The 23047-nt window shown below is 38.7% G+C and overlaps 1 protein-coding gene across 1 annotated transcript; it reads right to left on the bottom strand.

Annotated features, from left to right (window-relative positions):
- Positions 1-155: 155 nt before the first annotated feature.
- On the bottom strand, positions 156-22535 carry LOC143041490 (uncharacterized). The gene is made up of 7 exons (XM_076213429.1): positions 22384-22535; positions 22111-22270; positions 3093-3253; positions 2566-2660; positions 2166-2351; positions 1304-1486; positions 156-989 (listed from the first exon to the last, which is right to left on the bottom strand). The coding sequence occupies exons 2-7, from the start codon at positions 22190-22192 to the stop codon at positions 257-259; spliced, it is 1440 nt and encodes a 479-aa protein (XP_076069544.1). The 5' UTR covers positions 22193-22270; positions 22384-22535; the 3' UTR covers positions 156-256.
- Positions 22536-23047: the final 512 nt, after the last annotated feature.

Below are 23047 nucleotides of genomic sequence, written 5' to 3' on the forward strand. Positions count from 1 at the left end.
AATCAACTTTGGCAGTCTGGCCCTGCTATGGAGGTACTGCCTTGCTGCATTGCTTCTGAGCAAGGAAATGGGTGGGGGTCAGGGATGGCCTTTGTCATAAAAAGTGGAAGGTAACGCCTGAAAGGTAACTAATGGTCAAGAAAATGTGTATCAGGTACAATTATCTTGTAACAACATTATTATTTATAAATCACTATGTTTTACACTCGACTTGATTTTTTTCCTCTTTTTCTTGGGACAAACCGCAGCTTCCCCATTAATACTTACTCCTTTTCCACCTTTGATTCTTTTTTTTTAGTTTAACCAAAGGTGTGCCAACTTCTACATTACTTATTCCCTTTCCCCCTTTATTTAATTTACTTTTCTTCAGCTTCATCACAGCTTCACCAATATCTTCAGTACTTGTTCTCATTTCACTTCCCTTTAATTTGCTTTTCTTTGGCCTAACTACTGGTTCACCAACATCCGTACTTATACCAATTTCACTTTCTTCTAATTTGCTTTTCTTTGGCCTAAACACAATTTCACCAATATTGTCCGTACTCGCTTGAATTTTCTTTTTCTTTAGACAAACCTCCTCACCAACATCCTTAATACTTGCATCCCTTTCCCCTTTCTTTATTTTCCTTTTCACAGGCCTAACTACAACTTCACCAATATCTTCAATGTTTACTTCTACTTCACCTTTTTCTAGTTTACTTTTTCTTTCACCAACTACACCTTCACCAATATCTTCTGCACTTAGTATTTCTATTATCTGTTCTGAATGTTCCAATGGTTGTTTCCTCTTCGTAATATTGGAAGACACCTTTTCTCCAATGTTCTCACTACAGAGATTAATAATTTCTTCTGTTTGTAACTGATTGCCTTTTTTCTTTTTCCTCTTCCTCTTCTTTTTTGGTTTAGTAGTTTCATTTTCTCCTTCCTGATTGTCAGTGCACTCTTTTTTCAGATTCCCTGGCTTCTCTTCTTCAACTGTGACTTCACATCTGAAATAAAATTCATATATTAGAAAATTCATAGTAATACATGATTTACTTTCCTTGTTGCATTGCTTCTGGCCCAGGCAGTGTGTGTGTGTGTGTGTGTGTGTGTGGGGGGGGGTTTGGCTATCAACAATGAGTTAAGATAAAAGGGAAAACAAATAGGTGTTAGGTGGATGTGTGTGTGTGAAGAGTGGGTATAGGTAGCCAACCAAGGTAGCATCCACCCTCCATCTATCGCATACCCATGTGTTTACCTTCTTAAAAATCTCAAAAATTCAAAATCACTTTGATTCAAGATAAAGAAATGATTACATTACCCTTGATTCTCATCTTTCTGAGAATATGATACAGACAAATGTTTCTGTAGTTGCTTGTGTAAGGACTTGTTTAAAATACTTTTCTCACAGCCTTCATACGAAGTTCCAATCAATGAGAAGGCATGTTCAGCTCCTCTGCCACAATATGTAGCAATACTATTGGCTATGTCCAATGCATATGACCTGAAATTCAAACAGTATTCATAAACAAGAAAATAAATCATCCAAATCAAATATAAAGTACATACATACAAACGTTTACCAAGGCTTTTTCCCCCTTACAAGGGAGGTAGCCAAAAAGGAAAAGGCATAAAATCACTCCCACCCATTCCATCCCTGAATACACTCCACACCCCTCCACCCTCCCTCTTATCTTAGTACCTCCTGGATGACGGGTCATCCCTGCACCTTGTCCACTGCCCTGGGTCAGAAGCAGTGTCGCAAGACACAGCACATCCACAGCAAGGCCACTTCATCAAATCATTAAATATAAAGTATCTGCATAATAAATGCTGCCTTGAATTTCAAAGGCTGGAAACTTACAGTCCCAAAATGGCTGGGAATGGTCCTTGGGACCTCTCACAGATCTCTTCAAGAGGAAACTCTGGGATTATTTGAGAGAGAGAGAGAAGGGGAGGGGGGGGGTGAAGCAAATACAGTTGAAAGTGACAGAGACAGATCTTTGGCCTTGTCCAGTAAGAAAGATTCTGCACCTCCAGACATAGGTGAGGGTTCTGACATGTTTTGAAGAAGGGCAGCTGGGAGATGATTCTCTCAGATGTCCATCTAACAGGACCACCATTAAAATGCACCCGTCTTTGGTCCCTCACTGCCTATAAAAGTAAAATGATCTACAACTTACCTGAGTCTTGAAACAGAAGCAACCAATACTGCTGCCGATGCAAAAAAATGACCTGAAGCTATTTTCTTCATGAGAAGTTGTGCAGCTTGTAAGCAATAATTGTCAAGTTGCAAGAGCACATGAAAGGCCCCAACAGCCAAGATCAACAAATAGTCATACATGATCTTTGAAGGAAATCTGAAAGGACTGAAAAATATTCTATATTATGAAGAGTGATGCTTCATTCAGACACTACATACATAAACAGAACCAATCCAACTGTTTTACCCTATATGCACATAATAATAGGTAGAACAACTATTACCAAACATCTACACTGAGCCACACTTTTATATCAACATATCATAATATTGTGGAGAATTTTATATCTATAATCAGTCATTCCCATGATACTACATACCTTTGGAGTGCCAAACTATCTGGCAATAAGGCTCTAATGAGTGAAACCTGTTCATAAAATTTCATTTCCAAAAATCTCTTGGCACATTTCTCAACCTAAAAGATAAATATTCATGTATCAATATATTAACTAAAGACCCATAAGTAATACTACAAGCTTCAAATGTCAGTATGAAAATCTGATAAAAAAAAAAATTACTAGGTATGCCATTGAAGGAAATTCTGTAGGAAGTCCTTCCTTACTTAATTATTGTATATATTCATTGTATATGTAATACTTCTTTATTATACATGAGTACTTAATATCAACATATATTTATTGTAAATGTATTGCATAAGTAAGCCTATGTAGTCATTACATTATATAAGTGCCCTATTCATGTACTATGTATAATAAAGAAGTGTTACATGTACAATAAATATATACAATAATTAAGTAAGGAAGAACTTCCTACAATGCTTTTAAAAAATTCTAAGACCAATGTTGCAATGGGTTTTAGCAAATGAAGATAAAAATGGTCCAATTACCTTTTTAAGCAGTATAAAAAACTTCTCTGTACGATGGCGTCCATACTGATAAAGAATTCTACCGAGGCACAACACCTCACGGTGATAATGTTGTATTCCATCTTTGTTTATGCAAAAAGATAATTTCTTAGTTTCTTTTATAATTTTCTTCAAGTGAGGTCCTGCAAGAAAGCAAAATTACATAAATCAGAAATAAAAAATTTATGTACACCCACACATTTAATCCTGTTGTCCTCTGATATATTTCAAAACCAAAATATCCTTATCAACAGTGATGCAACAGTGACAATGATGTCATTATCTAAATTCACCATAGATTGTAGTTTGCTGATGACACTGCACTTGTAGCATGATCAGAGAAGGGATTAAGAAAGTTAGTGACAGAGTTTGGGAAGGTGTGCAAAAGAAGGAAGTTAAAGATAAATGTGGGTAAAAGTAAGGTGATGAGAGTACAAGAGTAGAGGATGGCAGCAAATTGGAAGCGAGTATTATGGGAGAGACAATAGAGGAAGTGGATAGTTTTAGATACTAGGGGGCGAATGTGGTGGGAAAGGGAGAAGTGGAGGTGGAGGTAGAATGTAGATTGAGAGAAGCAAGTAAATGAGGAGCCGCGTGCTGTAGGGGCTCAAGCGCCAGTTCCCGCGATTTCAGGTTTTTGCATGTTCTGGGTGCTCCATCTCTTCTAGATCATGGGGCAATAGACTGGGATAGGATTCTCTACCTTATTCCCACTGTATCGAGGGGTTAGAGTTGCATACTGAAGGGAGAGTGAGGTAGACGTGCATGAGGGGCCGGACGACATCCTCGATTACTAATCCCCCCCCCCCTTATTCAAGTTACGTGGGCACAACATCTTCCCTGGAATGGTGAGTGTGACTAATATTGTGTGAATTTCATGTATTTATTTCGATTTGTCTCTGTCTGGTAAAAAAAAAAGTAAAAAAAGAAAACGTAATTTAAAAAAATCATTAAAAATAATTACAATGGATAATGAAATTCATACTATATTACATATTTTATACATGTATTTACCTTCCATTTTCAATGTTTATTTACATGCCACACATATTGGGAATATTGGGAATCGTACATAGGTGTGCATAAATTTGCATATTTCAATAATAATATGCAACAAAAAAATAATGAAAAACACATAGCAAAAAAGATCTGTTCGAAAGCTTTCAAATGATATATTACAGTTTGATTTTTAAGCGTAAATAATGTCCGTAATATGTACCCATACTTTAACGCTTGATTACTCGGAATTCCTAATTTGGCGCTTGAGCCCCTACAGCACGCGGCTCCTCAAATGCCTTGTGGGATTAAAAAATGTAACAAGAGGTAGATATTTGGGAATGGATGCTAAGGGGAGATTGTATGAAGGGGTGATTGTGCCAACAGCACTGTATGGGGCAGAAACATGGAACACAAGAGGAAGAATTTAACCTCTTAAATACGAGTCAAATATTTGTGCCCACATTAGCTGCCTGGTGTACAATAATACATCACAATGTGTATTATGAAATATAAAATTACAGCAGTTACATTTGTTCTCTTTCACCCTGAATGTTTATAACTACTGAAAACATGATCAAGCCTGTCTACAGAATACAGGGGTCACTCAGCTACAACTACAAAATAAATATAATCAAGGTGACGACACTGACATCCTCATACACTCACTCACGCCCCATGACACTTACATAGGCATCATGTATTCTAGGGTTAAATGTGTTTAAGATGAAATGCCACAGAAGTATGGTAGGGGTTACTAGGCTGGATAGAGTGAGAAATGATGAGAGGAGGAGAGTGGGTGTGGAAAGGAAGTTGGGATATATGGTTGATGAAAGAGTATTGGATGTTTTGGGCACATGGAAAGAGTGAAGACAGATTAGTAAAAGAGGTCTGGAAGGCAGAGGTGGAGGGAGTGAACATGAGAGGGTGACCAAGGGTGAAATGGATGGATGGGGTAAAAGGGGCACTGGGAAAAGGGGAATGGCTGTTGAGGAAGGAAGTGAGACGACAAAAGATAGGGGCGAGTGGAGAATGGTTGTGTATGGATGATGCTGTGATGCATGGAAGGGAGTGGGTGGGCAATTGGGGGGGGGGAGGGTAAGGAGTATGTGCGAATATTTTGACGCAGCCTGATGGAATTTCTCACCATCTCTTTTTCTGCATGAAGGGATGGAGACGGGGGTTACTGATTACATGAGGTGGCCTTGCTGTGGATGTGCTGTGTCTTGCTGCAATGCTTCTGACTCAGGGCAGTGGACAAGATGCAGGGATGACCTGTCATCCAAGAGCAAAGAAAAGAGAAAGGGAGGGGTGGTGAATGGGAGTGGAGTATGTGGGGATGAAATGGGTGGAAGCATATTTATGCCTCTGACTTTGGCTACCTCCCTTGTAAGGGAGAAAAGCCCTTGGTATATGTATGTATACCACAGATTTTTTAATTTTCATGGAAATTATGCAACTGTGATGAAAACCTTACATAGGCAGTGCGACCCTGTTTGACCCGACCTAACCTAATCCAGTGCAATTATGTCATTTCACACCACGGGTGACTACCCCTGCGGTATATATATATATATATATATATATATATATATATATATATATATATATATATATATATATATATATATATATATATATATATATCTGCTCCCACCGCATGTAAAATCAGTTCACTCGTACCTTACAATAAACTATAAAGGAGACGAATTCACCAACAAAACACATGTACTGTGTCGGTATTTTGACATATTATTTGATATTGATTATTTTGTAGTATAATTAATTACTGTGTAGACATTGAGACAAATATAATGTTAGGTGGAGTGTGAAACGAACCGAACGCTGAACACCAAAGACACTAGAGCCAAGATAGGAAAACGACCGAATATCCTGTGACCGGTTTATTATCGTGTCGGGTTATCCAGGACGTGGGTGTTTGACGACTACCTGCCGCGGGTTCGAATACCTCCCAGGGCACCTTGTGTTTATATGGCCTTAGTTGCCTAGACGCAAGACAAGTTATTTCATTGATAGGGATCCCTTATGATGACTTAATTTGGGGATCAATTGGTACTTATGAGCGAGCTCTGAGCTCCCTTCCATAGGGGGACGACTGGCTGTCCGAGAGATTAGCAAGAGACAAAGTGATTGTACACACACACAGACACTCTTATCTCCTCTTCATGGGATTCCATAACTCTCTCTCTCCAATACTGTATTAGATCCGGAAGTAATATTATTGCGTGTCGTCCCATCGTTTCTAGATATGAGTGATGATGGTACTCCACTGCAATCGCCGAACACACATGATAGCATTCATCCTTCCATGGCGCCACTATCGCCACCTGCAGTAGAAGGGCGTAGGGTACGCGTACCAATGGAGACGCACTTGCCCTATGCAGGCGCATTTGACAAAAAAAAAAAAAAAAAAAAAAATCTACCTGCCCATGGTGAATAGATAGGAGCATAATTAAAGGCTCAAAAATCACATTATGGGGTGGACAAAGAAGTGATTTTTTAAGTCTATAATTATGCTCCTATCTATTCACCATCGGCAGGTAGTTTTTTGGTGTCAAATGCGTCTGCATAAGGCAAGCGCGTCTCCATTGGTCACAGTGATAGTCTGCACCATTCACGTGTGATCCTACCCCTATGGATACAGATGTTGTGGATAATGTTACGACGTGGACTATTGTTGAAAACTCATCCCGCATTAGACATCCAAAGCTAACAAACTCTAATGGATATTCATATAACGTAAGCGAAAAAACAAAAACGGATCGGTTGCAAGCGGTCTCGAAGTGCAGTACGGTAATGTGTCGTGCTCCAGTAAAGCAAGTCGGAGACAGCTTCATACCTAGCGTCGCTGAACACTGTCATCCCGCCGCACCCAACTACAGTGCTTCAAAGCCGAGCTGTTGTGATGGAAGAGGCATGCAACAATATCTTCAGACCAGCAGGGAAGATTGTATCAATGGCGATGAGGAAACATTTGGACACATCAAAACCTTACCCAAGTCTTTCGAAGCCTGCACATTTTGCACGCACCGACAAAAGAAACGCACTACTGATCCAACAGATTTGTGTTTTACACCTGACATTGATTTTATTGGCCAGGACTTTCTACAACAGTGGTTCCCAAACTAGGGGCCGCCCCCCCCTAGGGAGGCGTGACGAGGATACAAGGGGGGCGTGAAGTCATCTGTTCAAAAATATTTGTTTAATTAGAATAATAATCTCATTCAAAGAACAAATATCTGCCATTACATAGATGCAAAATATAATTATAGCGTCACTCCAACCCGTTTTCTATTAAGCTAGTTCTCCTTACAAGTTTTGGACACGTCACCGATACCAACCACACTGACGCCACTGAAGCACTCGTCAAAAACACCCAATTCTTCAATCCTAGAATTTCTAATCTTGTGAGGAAGAAGCAGCAGCATCCATCTCACTAAATTAGTTCATAAATTGTGTCTAAGTCTCATGAGTCTTTCCAAATATCATATGCCATGTTTTCAAATTATCTATTCTTAAAATTGCAAGTCAATTTTGCAAATTTGCTAATGTTCGAACTTTTTTTTTCGCTCCCTTTCAACCAAATGTTTCGTTTTTAGTTACTTAGAAAAATGTCTCTAGAATGTATTATTATTTGAGTGGCTTTCATTATTAAAATTCAATACAAACAGAAATCTGTTTTCCTGAACAATGCTAAGAATTAATGCAAGAATCATTTCATATGAGTCGGGGCGTGCGGGTCTACTGGAAGCAAAATGGGCGTCAGGTAAGATAGTTTGGGAACCACTTCTCTACAAAGTGACATTCATGTGCGCGACAATCGTCACCTCACCTTTGCTTCTACTGCTCAATTAGACATTGTTTTTCAAATGTCGACACTGGTTTATAGATTCAACATTCAAAGTGGTGCGAAAGCCGTTTTACCAACTTTTTTTTCCATTCACGGGTTTGTCAAATCTGGAGACTGTTAAAACGGCCCTTCTCCTATTCTGTCTTATGTCTTACCGTAAGAGAAAAAGACTATAAGCATGTGCTACAGTGTTGTAGATTTAGCAGATGCTGTTGCTGTGGAGCGTGTCACTGTCGATTATGAGGATGCGGTATGGCGCGAGCCATACTTAAGGTGTTTCCCACAGTGATCATTCACGGCTGCGGATTTCACTGGGCTCAGGCAGTGTAGCGACAAGTGCAGACCCATGGCTTGCAAATTGCTTATCGCCAAGACTGTGGTACACACAGGTTCATCAGAAAGTTGCTTGCGCTTCCATACCTGCCATGCGAGGATATCACAGCAGCATTTGACGAGATAATTTCAAGCACAGCCCTTACCCCTAACTTAATTACTCTTGTTGCGTACATTCGCAACCTGTGGATCATAACCACTATCTTCCCCCCGGCTAGCTGGAGTGTTTACAAGCGAAATGTAAGGACAAACAATGATGTGGAAGGGTGGTACAACTACCTCAACAGTCATGTGGGAAAGAGCCGATTACCATTCTATCTCCTCACTACCGTTCTAAAAGAAGAAGCAGAAGATATTGATTGGACACCTAAGTTAGTGTCTGACAGGAAAATAGAGCGGATCCAGAGAAAATCATATGGGACACTTCAGGCCCATTTGCATAATTGCTGGGATAGGTATACTAATGGACATCTGTCCCCAATGCCGACTCTTCCTATTTTGTACCGTTTTAATATTTTCATCCTGTTTTGTCTCCTTTTATTTTGTCTTTTTAATTAGAGGTTTTCATGACGAATGATACAGAACAAAGAATATAAAACTACTAGTACTACATCCTGTGCCTAATCATTTAATTCCATGACGAAAATGCAATAGAATTATTTACATATGAAAATTATTTTTATAGCATCCAATGCGTTATATTAATTTTCAATTGGGAGTTTTTTCAAACTTTGAAAAAAATAGAGGATTTGGGAAGCAACAACTCAAAATTGAGCACGCAACAACTCAATACTGAGCAGTTGGGGCGAATGAATTTCCGATGAAGTAGCTTCGCCCAGTTGTTTGGGGCGAATGGACTGTAAACCTGTTTAGAGGGACAATGAGCGTATTAGCTACATGCCAGAATGAGCCCTACACGTAGCGAAATACAGCTCGTTTCTGCGTGTCTTTCTCGATATTTCCTTTTATTTTGTATGTGAACATCTAGTGGCATTTGGCATCTTCTCTTAGTTGTCGTAGAGACTCGGGCAAAAAATTGTGCTTTTTGATGAAATGAACATTTTGCAATGGGTGCCACTTATTGCTGATTAAAAAATAACCCTTATCAATGATTTGACACTGTGACGGCATCCCAGCAGAGGCTTTTACCCATAAAAGCTGATAAAGGCACAGAAAAGGAGAGAGAAAGAGAGAGAAAGGCTCACCATTGCAACATTCAACAGATACTAAAGTGAAAAAGGATTATTTCTATCTTAAATATCATTATAAACAAAGACTTGAGTATAATTTATATATAGAAATGTTTAGAATGTTATATTAGAAAATAATTCCAGTCATAACACACGAAACCAAAGTACAGTTTGTTGTACGAAAAAGCTCAGACATCTTACTGAAAACTTTGATGAGCGATTACTCAATACAAAGATTTTTGTTTCAAATATTTGGCAAATTTCGAAAAACGATCAACTTTTCTTCAAACTTACCATGTCACATGAATGTTATGCCCTTCTCGTGCAAGTTTTGCAAAATTATAGCGTTTTTGCGGTAAAATTCCCTGTCTACTAAAGGGAATTTTACCGGAAAAACTATGTGTGACGTCACAAAGTCCTGCATTTTATAACCTATGTATATCTTGATCTATTAAGATTTTAGGAAAAAAAAACAACTAAATTACATGCTGTTTGTATGGTATTTGAGATTTTAAATGCAAAAGCAGGTTAGTCTAGGTAAAGTATTAAGATCGGAGAAAATTGTGACGTCATACGGACTGACGGATGAAGGGACGGACATAGTTCAAATGCTTATGGAATATTGAAAATAATAATTTGAATTATACTGCAAAATATCAAGTCGATATATAAAGAAATATTAATATTTTCTATCAGACCGCCAGATTCCCCTTAATGAAATCAAATTATAGACACCTGTTTTTCCAAGACAATTATTATATGGAAAATATATGGCGTACAGAACAGGGTGATTTATATTTCCATCGTTAAATTCAGAAGTGACGAAGGCTGTTTGGCATAGACTGTGCAAGGGAAGAAAATAAAGTTGCGCTGCATGTTTGAAATAGTGGCATAGTATACATTTTTCCTTGATTCAGTATTGCAGGTACAGTCTACAGTTATACTTACATAACTATGCGAAGATTAAAAGACTAGTACATTTCATGTGGTCATAAAAATGCCATCTGAAGTCCTCAGTCTTAACTATCATAAAACTATAGTCTATTAAGAAATATAAGAACTGCTGCAGTCTCTAACATGAATACAATGATATAAGGTGAAGAAGATACGCCAAGAGAGGTGAAGTTGCAACCGAAGAGGTCACCTTTGGCATATATACTTAGATTATTCAAACCCGCTGCTAGGAAGATGCTAAATCGCACTACTGCAGTAGGATTAAATAGTATAACATCTGGTCGTCACAATGTACTCCATCATATGCCTTCAGTCTAGGGTGTGGTCATGATGTTTTATTTTTCAAAAAGTCTAAAATTTTACCGAAGATTCGAGAAACCAACTGTATCTGAACGAACACTTATGATACAGTTCGCCTGCAGTTAAGAAACGGGTTGGGTATATCAAGGTCTAAGAATATAAGGTCTAACCACTTCCGACCGAATTTCGAGGGAGTTGGCGCAGCGGGCCCGTGAACGTCACCTGGCTGTTCAAAGTGGGGTTAGCGGGTCCTATAGCTGTCAGTTGAAGCTGGTCCGTCGTTCGAAAATGACGTCGCCTTCGCTCGCACCGCTCCACTCAATTAGTTATATTCTGACAAATATTATATAAAATATATATATAAAATATTATAGTTCCTGTCTATATATATGAATATATAATATATATGATATATAATATATAAAATATTATAGTTCCTGTCTTCCTTGGCGTTTCACAGTTTTCTTCAGTGTATCACAAAGAGAAAATGGACGCATCCAAATGACGTCAGAAGCTGCGCAGAACTGCTCCAGCGGTTAGACCTGTTTACTTAGATCTTGGGGTATATAAGGCAAAGCGAACGGCACTACTGCTACAGACGACAGGAACGCCTTGCCACCCGAGACAACATGAAGGCTCTCGTAAGTGGTACACCAATAGAAGTGACACCAAAACGAATAGAGCATTTGTTCATTACTATTGCTACAAAGCCTAAATAACTACTATCTTTTTAGTTCAAAAAGAGTATTGTCATTCATGAGTAACTTATATTCAATTCTTTCCAGCTGCTCCTACCTCTCGCTGCCTGCGTCAGTGCCTTGCCCTGGACAGGAGCTATGCCCCACAGGACCGTCCGCATGGCAGACAGCCCATCATCCCAGCCCGACGGACCACTACCCCTTCTCGCGAAAGTAATTATAAATTACTCCTTCATTGACCAATCCCGCCAGGAACTGCGCTACCCGAACGGGGATATCGTAGGCATATATTCCTACATCGACAACAACGTTGAGCCCGCCATCACTGCCTACGAGGCTGGACCCTACGGCTACCGCATTGTCGCCTCCAACCGCCTCCCCGAAGCACCAGAGTACACCAAGGAGGTTGCTGAAGCCCACGCCGATTTCGCCAAGACCTTCGAGGAAGTGACAGCTCGCGGAACTTAACCCTCATACATCGACTACACCAAGGAGGTCGCCGATGCCCGTGACGATTTCGCCAAGACCTACGAGTGAGACTGTGTTGTGCGGTTTCTTCAGGTTTTCACCGTCACTAAGAAAAGAGGAGTCCTTAAGAGAACAAGATGATTTCATTCGGTCGGAAGAGCTTATCTGGATTTCTGCATTCACGAATAAATAGAGCACCACCAGATGCCATAGTTATGCAACAAGTCTCAGTATCACTTGAAACCAAGGTGTACAACCTGTGTTTCTTCCTGACTCTTCCGGTTGTAATTTTATTCCATCCAATCAGTGGCGTAGCTAAGGGGGGGCGGTAGGGGCGGTCCGCCCCGGGCGGCACTTTTTGAGGGGCGGCATTTTTGGTCTTTGTATGATTGATATCAAATTACGTTAGTCAGTCTCTCATAGATGTCAGTTTTTTCTACGTTATTAAGCATAATAAAGCGTGACAGTTTGCAAGTGTGTTAACATCGATCCGATTGGACGGGTATACATGGGTGAAAATGAACATACATATGTACGTTAATGTGCATTTGTAATATTGAATTATTGAATTCCTTGTGAGAAGGGGGCGGCAAAAGCTCTATCTACTCCACTGCATCCAATACGGATCAAGGTCAACTACAGCAGGGTTTTGAGAAGGACAGGAATATTATTTGTTAGGATGAGATTTTTTTCTTTTCTTTTTTTTTTGGCGGGGGGTGTTAAACATTTGTCAATTTATGAAAAATAAAGTGTATTTGATTGTCAATGCTTGTATTTCAATAACTCCAAATCTGTTATAAAAAAAAATCAGGACAGAGGATATATTTGTTTAGAATTTACGAGATTCCGGATTCAGGTTCAATACTCTGAACATTGCAATTCGGCGGGCCGTACATTATGAATTATTTCACTATTATGGATTCTAGATATATTTGCTTCATCCAGTTTTGTTATTTGGTATCCCGAAATGTTTCAATATATAATTCATTTCAGTGTTACTCTGACAGATTTGCTCTAATAGAATAATCTATGAGATACTCTAACAGATTTCTTTGTAATTATTACATACATACATATACCAAAGGCTTTTTTCCCCCTTACATGTGGGTAGCCAAAAAGGAATAGGCATAGAAACCACTCCCACCCATTCCATCCCCTACATATTCCACTCCCCTCCACCCTTTCATCTTGGCACCTCCTGGATGATGGGTCATCCCTGCATCCTGTCCACTGCCCTGGGTCAGAAACAGTGTCGCAAGACACAGCATGGCCACTTCATTAATTCAGCGACCCCCCCCCTCCATCCCCTCACACAGAAAAGGAGAGGATGGGGAGAAATCCCTTTGGGGTGCGTCAATTTATTTCTCATACATACTTCCTCACACCCCATCCCCCACCCACTCCCCCTAATGCATCACAACATCATCCATACACAACCCTTCTCCATTCACCCCTATCTTCTGTCCTCTCCTGTCCTTCCTCAACAGACATTCCTCTCTTTTGTAATGCCCCTTTTACTCCATTCATCAATCTCATCCTATGATGCCCCCTCATGTTCACTCCTTCCACCTTTGCCTTCCACACCTCTTTTACTAACCTTTCTTCATTTATTCCTTCCATGTGTCCAAACCATCCTAATACTCTTTCATCAACCCTATCTCCCAACTCCCTTTCCATCCCTGTTCTCCTCTTCACCTCCTCATTTCTCACTCTATCTAGCCTAGTAATCCCTATCGAACTTCTCAGTCATTTCATCTCAAACACATTCAAACTCCTTCTCTCTAATGTTCCATGTTTCTGCCCCATACAGTGCTGTTGGCACAATCACTCCTTCATGTAACCTCCTATTAGCATGCATTCCCAGATATCTATTTCTCATTACACCTTTTAATCCACCAAAGCATTTACTCGCTTCTATCTACATTCTATCTTCACCCCCCCCTCCTCCCTTTCCTGCCACATTCACACCCAAGTATCTAAAACTATCCACTTCCTCCAGTCTCTCTCACTTCTAGCCTGCTGTCCCTCTCTCCCCTTGTACATCTCATCACCTTACTTTTGCCCACATTTATCTTCAGCTTTCTTCTTTCACACACCTTCTAAAACTCTGTCACTAACTTCCTCAATCCCTTCTCTGATCCTGCTACAAGCAGTGTCGTCAGCAAACAACAACTGGCTTATTTCCCATTTTTCTCCATTTTCTTTAACCATTTCCAATCCCTGACCCACCACCCTTGCATTAACCTCTCGCACCACCCCATCCATGTATAGACTGAACAGCCAGGGCAACATAACACATCCCTGACAGTCCCACCTTTACCTCAAACCATTCACTCTCTCCATTTCTAATCCTAACACAAGCTCTACTACTCTCATAAAAACTCGACTGCTTTTAACAGCTTTTCCCCTATCCCATATATCTGCAGTACCTCCCACAGTGCCTTCCTGTCTACCCTGTCATAAGCATTTTCCAAATCCATAAAAGCCCAAAAAACATCCTTACCTTTTCCTATAGCTTTCTCTGCACACCATACAAAACAAAGCCCTAAAGACAATTACAGGTTGCACAAACACAACCCCTACTAACATTTACACCACAAACACAACCCCTACTAACATTTACACCACAAATAGTTTCTGCAGTCTCCACAAATACAGCACACTTACTACACTACATAGCAGAACACCAACACATGCCAAGAAACATCAAAACAACACCCAAATACCTATATCACAAACTCTTCCTCCACAACCACCAGCCTCCAGAATATCCATAATCATATCACTCACTGCTCCATCAACAAACTGAATGACGATAGATTGCTGCATGCCAGACCCCCTGATATCCATCCCTCTGAATCTTCTCTCCCCCAAAATGCCAGAGTCCACCTGGCCACAGTGCAGTGCAGCCACCACCCAGCCCTTCTAAGTGACCAGAAGAGGCTGGATGATTATATTACAGATAACTGTCTAGGATGCAACACTTCATCTCATACTATAGAATGCATTAAGGTAGACTGCACTGTACACAACCATGCTCATCAACAACACAATAAACACTCTATAAAGGATTTGTGCAAAAACCCTGTCCCAGCTGTGGTGTTTGTCGTTTGTCAGACAATCCTGGGAACAACGACAGCAATTTGTTGCATTTTTTTTTTCCTATAGAAGGGACCAATGATGAGTACCTGCATGTGGCAGTCCAACAAGGACATCAGAATCATCTCTCTACTGACCATCTTCAAAACCCACCAGCACCCATACCTCTACCTGGATGTGAAGTCCAAAATGGCTCCAAGATCTCTATATACTTCAAATGTATTTCCTCTACCTATTCACATAAGCCTATCCAAGAGTTGACACCTTGACGTGGTGGATGGGCTTGATAATCTTAATGATTACAAAAGCTATCTCGATTAAGAGGAAATCTCTGCAAGGTCACCCATATTGAACAGGTTTTGTAAGAAAGATCAGACAAAAAGCAGCTCAAACACACAGTCGCAGGACCCACTGCTAACTGGCACGTCCCTGATGGCAAACTGGGAAATTCCTCATAGATATATGGGGTACCGTCATAATGATGGCGTGGACCATTGGGCGCCCTATATTCGGCTTCACCGAATATAATGAATAAGGTGACACCAGAGAAATATCTCACCAGAAACCAGTTGGTACCGAGGTGAGATTACTGAATATATCACAACCAAAACAAAACCGGGCGTTCCTGTTGGATCATCTCATAAAGGTCCAACTGCAATGTCTTGTGTGCTTACGGGCTGTGTGCCACCGAATGTGAGTAAGCACTGTCCAAGCAGATCCAAGTCTTGGACATTAAACATGAAGAAAATGAAGATCTATATTTACAATGTAAGAAGTCTCTCAGAAGATCACAGGCTAGAGAGTTTAATGGAAGAACTAGACAACATCAAGTGGGACATCGTAGGACTGAGCGAAGTCCGAAGAACGGAAGAAAAGCTGATACAATTACAAGATGGTCACCACCTGTTCTCCTATAGAGGTAAGGACAAAGAAAGATCTAGTGGAGTAGGATTCTTGATAAACCAAGAAGTTACTGGTAACGTAGTCAAATTCAGTAGTTTATTGGGCAGGGTAGCTTGGATTGTGATTAGGCTGTGCAAAAGATACACTCTAAAAATAGTTCAAGTTTATACACCAACTTCAGAGTTCAGACAATGAAATTGAGCTGTTTTATGATGATTTAAGTCAGGTAATGGATAAAAAAAAAAGTAAGTACACATTGGTAATTGGCAACTTTAATGCTAAAGTGGGGAAGATGGTAGATGAGACGTGCATTGGTAAGTTTGGAGTAGGTGAAAGAAATGACAGAAGTGAGATGTTAGTAAATTTTGCAGAGAACTACAACATGAGGATAATGAACACTTTCTTCCAAAAGCATGTAGGTCATAAATGGACGTGGAGAAGTCCAAATGGAACAACAAAGAATGAAATAGACTTCATATTAGGAGATGAGAGCAAAAGCATTAGCAATGTTATGGTGATAAATAAAGTCACATAGGTAGTGACCATAGAATGGTAGGATGCACAGCTAAATTTAATTTCAGAGCCAAGAGATAAACTAGTTTTAAAAAAGAAAATAAGCCTTGCAGAGGTTAAGGTTAATAATAAGAAATTTCAGTTAGAAATTAAAAATAGATTCGAAGCTCTAAGAACTAACGAGGACACGGTCTAAGATATTAATTTGAATTTAGTGAATATCATTAGGGAATCGGCAGAGAAAGCAGGAAGTACAAAAAACATTAGTGAGAACAAATACTCCAAAGCTACAAATGACCTAATTAAAAGAAGAAGGACCATGCAGATTAAAAGTAGGAGAGACAAAATAAAAAGAGTAGAACTAAACAAGCTTATCAACAAAAGGCAGAGATTGGAGAAAAGAAAGAGAAACATGGATGAAATAGAGGAAACTATTCAGAAAGGTAAAAGTATTAAAGTGACTGAGTGCAAACATGCTTTAGGAAGACAGCAAATTATATGTTTGAAAGATAGAAATAAAGAAATAATAAAATGTAGAGACAACATGGTAAAAAAGAGTAGAAGACATTTTCCAAGAGCTTTACTCATCAAAGACCATAGTTGAGTCAGTAAATTCATGTGTAGACGTTAGTAGTGTACCAGAGATTACAAAGGATGAAGTAGAATTTGCTCTAAAAACTATGAAATGAGGGAAAGCACCTGGGGAAGATGGTAAGTCAATAGATCTGTTGAAAGATGCAGGGAAATTAGTTCATATTAAATTAGCTGAGTTGTACACCCAGTGCTTATGTCAAGAAAGTGTCCGATGTGTGGTGTAATGCTACAGTAATTTCGCTTCATAAAAAAGGAAACCAGAAGGACCTTAGTAACTATCGACCGATTAGCTTGCTATCAAACATATATAAAGTATTCTCCAAGATCCTTACAAATAGACTAAGTAAAGTTTTAGATGGAAACCAACCGAGAGAACAGGCAGGCTTTAGGAGCGCATATTCAACTCTTAGACCATTTGCAGGTGTTAAATCAACTAATCAAGAAAACGACAGAGTACAATATACCTCTGTGTTTACTTTTGTAGATTATGAGGCCTTTGACTCAGTAGAACAAATAGCAATACTAAACTTGCTACGCAAACAGGGTACAAACGAACAGATTGTAAAAGTTTTAGAAAAGATTTATGCGAAAGACACCACTGTAATTCGACTACATAAAGATACAGAAAAGATCAAGATCGAGAAAGGAGTACGACAAGGTGATACAATTTCACCCAAATCATTTACAGCTTGCTTGGAAGATATCTTCAGAAGGTTGAGTTGGGAAAAGAAAGGTTTGAAGATTAATGGCAAATATTTGAATCAGCTAAGGTTTGTGGATGACATTATTCTTATTTCAGAAAGAGCAGAAGACTTGCAAGCTATGTTGAGCAATCTAAACAAAGAAAGTCTCAAAGTAGGTTTAAAAACTAATAAGAGTAAAACCAATGTAATGTTCAACATAAAAGTTCAAAATAAAGAGATTGTAATTGATGGTGAGAGTCTTGAGGAGGTTGAAGAAAATAATTAATTAGGCCAGATGGTGAAGGTGATGAAAGATCATGATAATGAAATAAAAAGATGCATTACAATTGGTTGGGAAGTGTTTGGTAAGTACGATGACATTATTTCAGAGAGCAGAAGAATTGCAAGATATGTTGAGCAATCTAAACAAAGAAAGTCTCAAAGTAGGTTTAAAAACGAATAAGAGTAAAACCAAAGTAATGTTTAACATGAAAGTTCAAAGTAAAGAGATTGTAATTGATGGTGAGAGTCTTGAGGAGGTTGAAGAGAATAATTAATTAGGCCAGATGGTGAAGGTGACGAAAGATCATGATAATGAAATAAAAAGACACATTACAATTGGTTGGGAAGTGTTTGGAAGTACGATGACATTATTATTTCAGAAAGAGCAGAAGACTTGCAAGATATGTTGAGCAATCTAAACAAAGAAAGTCTCAAAGTAGGTTTAAAAATGAATAAGAGTAAAACCAGAGTAATGTTTAACATGAAAGTTCAAAGTAAAGAGATTGTAATTGATGGTGAGAGTCTTGAGGAGGTTGAAGAGAATAGTTAATTAGGCCAGATGGTGAAGGTGATGAAAGATCATGATAATGAAATAAAAAGATGCATTACAATTAGTTGGGGAGTGTTTGGTAAGTATAATAAAATCCTGAGAGGTTCTCTACATTTATGTTTGAAACATAAAGTTTACAATCAATGCATTCTACCAGAAATAATCTATGGGTGAGTCTTGGAAGCTGACGAGGGCGATGGAAACAAAGCTAAGGACTGCACAGAGGTGAATGGAGAGATCAATGATGGGAATAACACTGTGAGACCGAAAGAGAGCAAGTTGGGTGAGAGATCAGACTAGAGTGAAAGATATTGTGGAGGCAGTAAAAGAGAGGAAGTGGAATTGAGGAGGTAAGTTAGTGTGAAAGACTGATGAGCAATGGAGCAAGTATGTAACTGAGTGGTCACCGTGAGATAGGAAGCATGGAAGAGGGAGACCAGACAGAAGGTGGAGAGACGAGATTGAGAAGTTTGCAGGAGTGACATGGCAGAGGACGGCATGGTCGTGTAATTCATGGAATGCTATGAAGGAGGCCTTTGTTCAGCAGTGGACTCAGAATGGCTGCTTTGGTTGATTGATTGATTCACATAAGGAGAGTGGTCATCATAGACTCCTCCTACTACTATAAGCCAGTGACATTGAAAAAGTTCCATATAACACAGGCGAGTCCAAAGTTTCTTCCCAGTGAGATCTATGGAAGGGTCTAATGATCATGATTAATGGCAGCTCCTGTGGGGACAGCACATTACCAGTCATTGAAATTGTCATGTAGATGTGTCACATAGTAGGTAACGCTTGTCCACATATCCCTACGAGCATTGTATAATGTTGTAACTACCCTTACTTGATACCTTGTGGCACCATGATATATATTTATGTTGGATTTGGCAACAATTAAGCTATCTTAATCTGGATAATGATATAGGATCAGTCCTAAGCAAGATTCAGATAAGTAGATAATGATAATTTGTAAACCTTCTTCACACACAAAAAAAGTGAAAGTAATGTATGATGCCAGGTAAATAGGAATATAGACTAAGGGGTACAGATATAGAAAATGACACCTGTCATTGGCACTTGTAAGGCCCCACATATAAAAAAGAGGGTTGCATCCTGTAACACACAACATTTACACCCTTGTTCAAACCCCTTGTGTCATACAAGTTATCCTTGTATATTTTGTGAACGAGTACAGTAGTTATATCTTTTGCATTACACCTTTATTTCACATCAAGTGTAAGAAGAAAATTTTCCTGATTAAAGACAAAAGCACACTGGCAATTGCATTGATAGAACTGTTCAAATCATGGCCAGGTCTGATGCAGTAAATCAAAAACAACACGCCAAATCATGACACAATCATTATTATTACTACTTTACAAATGATGATGACCTTAAGCTAATCTAACCAAACCTAACTTTAGGCACAACTTATTGTGGGAAAGGGTTGCTGACATAAAGGTTCAGACCAGTTCTGATGCAGTAAATCAAAAACAACATGCCAAATCATGACACAATCATTATTATTACTACTTTACAAATGATGATGACCTTAAGCTAATCTAACCAAACCTAACTTAAGGCATAACTTATTGTGGGAAAGGGTTGCTGACATGAGGGTTCAGACCAGTTGGGTCAATCAGTTTAATCTGTGGACATGGTGCTCTCTTGAATGAGACCTGCAGCTACTAGGGGCTGTCACTCAGTGAAGAGATTTTATGGAACTGGCTGGAGTGAGTGAATGTAGGTCAGTGTAGTATAATGTCCTATGTGTCTTCTGTGTAGTGGTTGAATTTTAAGCATTTACTGTCTATCCTCCAGGCTAATTCTGTGCACTCTTTCTGTGCAAGGTGGTGACCTGAATGTAAATGTGCCCATGCAATCCTTGTTTGTCTTGGGAGTAATTTATCTAATAGCTGATTTCAGGAGGATCTATGTCTTAAGATATATCTGTGTATTAAGACATTTGTTTTGTGATCTGTATGTGTTTATATGAAAGTGTTTTGGGGTACTGGATATAGGTCATTGCAGACATTGAGGTGAATGCTACTAGAACAACTTTCATAGTGTTTGGCAGGCTGTATTTGTAAGAAATAATCTAAGGAGAAAATCGGTTTAATGACTTCCATTTAATTGCGTGCCAATTATTCTCATGTGCTGTTCTATGGGGAGGACTTTGTTTCTTAGTGTATAAATGACTACAGCTTTAGCAAAGCCAATTACTATTCTCTAGACAGAAAAATTTTCTCTATACCAAACTTTGCATTGGATGATTTAGTTTATCGTTTTTAATATTTCAGATTTTAACCAGCCAATCACGGTAATATTTCATTTTGATTTTTTTTTTTTTTTGAAGAGCACATCTACACAATATAGCATTAGAAAATTAAATATTAGTTTTGTAAATTAGAATACATCAACATAATAAGTTTTTCTTGGTGGAAATCAATAAGAGAAATAGTAGCTTAGTAATACGGAGCTGTGGCAACTACTTCAGACACTATCTTTGTTTTGACAGATGTAGAGGTCGATGAAGTGCACACAATGATGATGACCCTGATGACCTCTAGAATTACAGGTATCACATTACTAAATGCAGGTTAAGTTAGAATAGACGAATTTATCATACTTTAATTTCTTTGGGCTCCACATCTATCATAACAAATAGCACCTCAAGCAGTTGGTGCAGCTCTAGAATTACAGGTACCGCTTTACTAAATGCAGGTCAAGTTAGAATACACGAATTTATCATACTTTAATTTCTTTGACCTCCACGACCACATCTATCAAAACAAATGATGCCTCAAGCAGTCACTGCAGCTCCATTCATAAGTATAGCTTTTAGCAACTTTTTCTGTTGATTTCCACCAACAAAAACACGTTATGTTGATTATAAGTTGATCTTTAATTTTCTAATGCTATATTGTGGAGATGTGCACTTCTAAAAATTTAACTTAACTTTAAAATCATGATTTGACTACATGGTTACTAATAGGTCTCACTGAAGGTTATGTTAGGTTAGGTTACTTTATGTTCTAGACAACTATTTTTCTTCATGTAGTAATTCCTTATTAGTTATTTACTCCACGTCTCTAATCTTCACAGTCTTCCCCACTATTGGGGGTTGATATTAATATGGTCATATCATGGGCACTGGATTAGAAGTATGTTCTCTGTGGTCCTATCCAGAAACATGTTATGTAGCCTCACAATATTCAAATGAACTAAGAAATGCCGTAATTAGGTTCTATCAATTAGTAATTGAAAACTGTTGGAAATCTTAATATATTCAAAGCAAAAAATATAAAAAGGTGAAATTTATTACCACTAAAGCCTATTTAAATAACAAAACGATTACAGAGGCAACAATATCAGTGTAACAACAATTATAACAATACTTATACCAGTTCTAATCTACTCTAAATATGAAGTTGTTTATTTGTGGCTCTGTTGTAATCTACAGTCCTTAACTATTGTAGGATTCTTTGGCTCAATACTATTATAATTATTAGCATTAAGACTTAAGGTACAGTAATGTCACAAACTCTTAGTCAAACATTACTTACCTAACTTTTGTAAATCTTGAGATGAATACAGGTGTGTGGATTCTGGAGGCCGAGGTAAATTTCGCTTTCTCCATATTTCCATTCTATACGCGGTCTATATGATTACCAATTATAATATTATTTCTTTAGCGGCAATGGAATGACTACGGGACCAGTGTAGCTGAAACGAGAGGAATTATAAGCATGTACACAAGAAACAAGTCTTATTACGAGACTTGTGGAGGATTTAAGGTCAGACTTGACTCTGTACATTGGAAAACTCTTCAACACTACCTTATATTTTATTTTGTGATCCTAGTCCTATTCCTTGTCGTTGCTTTTACGAACGCTATGTTCTTTCACGTGGTTTATGTTTGTTTACAATGTGCAACGAGCTCATCACCTGAGGACGACTCTTGCGTCGTAACATTTTGTAAGCACACAACGTGTTATTATTCAGCGTTATTATGTTTAGAATTCATGACATTTCATTTGATAAAGTCCTTAAATGTTCTTACATGTGATTTACTATTGTTTGCCAGATTAATGCAATGATCTATTTTCTGCTAATTTATCGCTTGATATTCAGTTTATACTGAGAGGGTCTCTTTAGAATAATATAGTAGTGTACATACAGTATATATGTATTGTAAATCTTTAAATATGGCAAAATAGAGAAAACTCCGAACATTTCGTAAACAAATAGGCCGCATTATACTCGGCATTTCCTATATATTCCACTCCTTTCCACTCTCCTCCCTCCCTCTTATCTTAGTACCTCCTGGATGACGGGTCATCCCTGCCTCCTGTCCCCTGCCCTGGGTCAGAAGTAGCGTCGCAAGACACAACACATCCACAGCAAGGCCGCTTCATAAATTTGGCGACCCCCCTCTCCGTCCTCTCATGCATAAAAAGAGAAGACGGAGAGAAATCCCTTCGTGCTGCGTCAATTTTTTTC

Source organism: Oratosquilla oratoria, chromosome 31 (assembly GCF_046742065.1).
Source record: "Oratosquilla oratoria isolate Oo_2021 chromosome 31, ASM4674206v1, whole genome shotgun sequence".
In the NCBI taxonomy this organism is placed as follows: domain Eukaryota; kingdom Metazoa; phylum Arthropoda; class Malacostraca; order Stomatopoda; family Squillidae; genus Oratosquilla; species Oratosquilla oratoria.

Excerpts from the sequence above, each read along its gene's own strand:
- LOC143041490 (XM_076213429.1), bottom strand. The coding sequence starts at position 22,192 with ATGGAAATATGGAGAAAGCGAAATTTACCTCGGCCTCCAGAATCCACA. Across the intron at positions 3,254-22,110 it reads TCAAGATTTACAAAAGTTAG|GACCTCACTTGAAGAAAATT; the intron begins GTAAGTAATGTT and ends GCTTTCTTGCAG. Across the intron at positions 2,352-2,565 it reads GATAGTTTGGCACTCCAAAG|TCCTTTCAGATTTCCTTCAA; the intron begins GTATGTAGTATC and ends AATATTTTTCAG.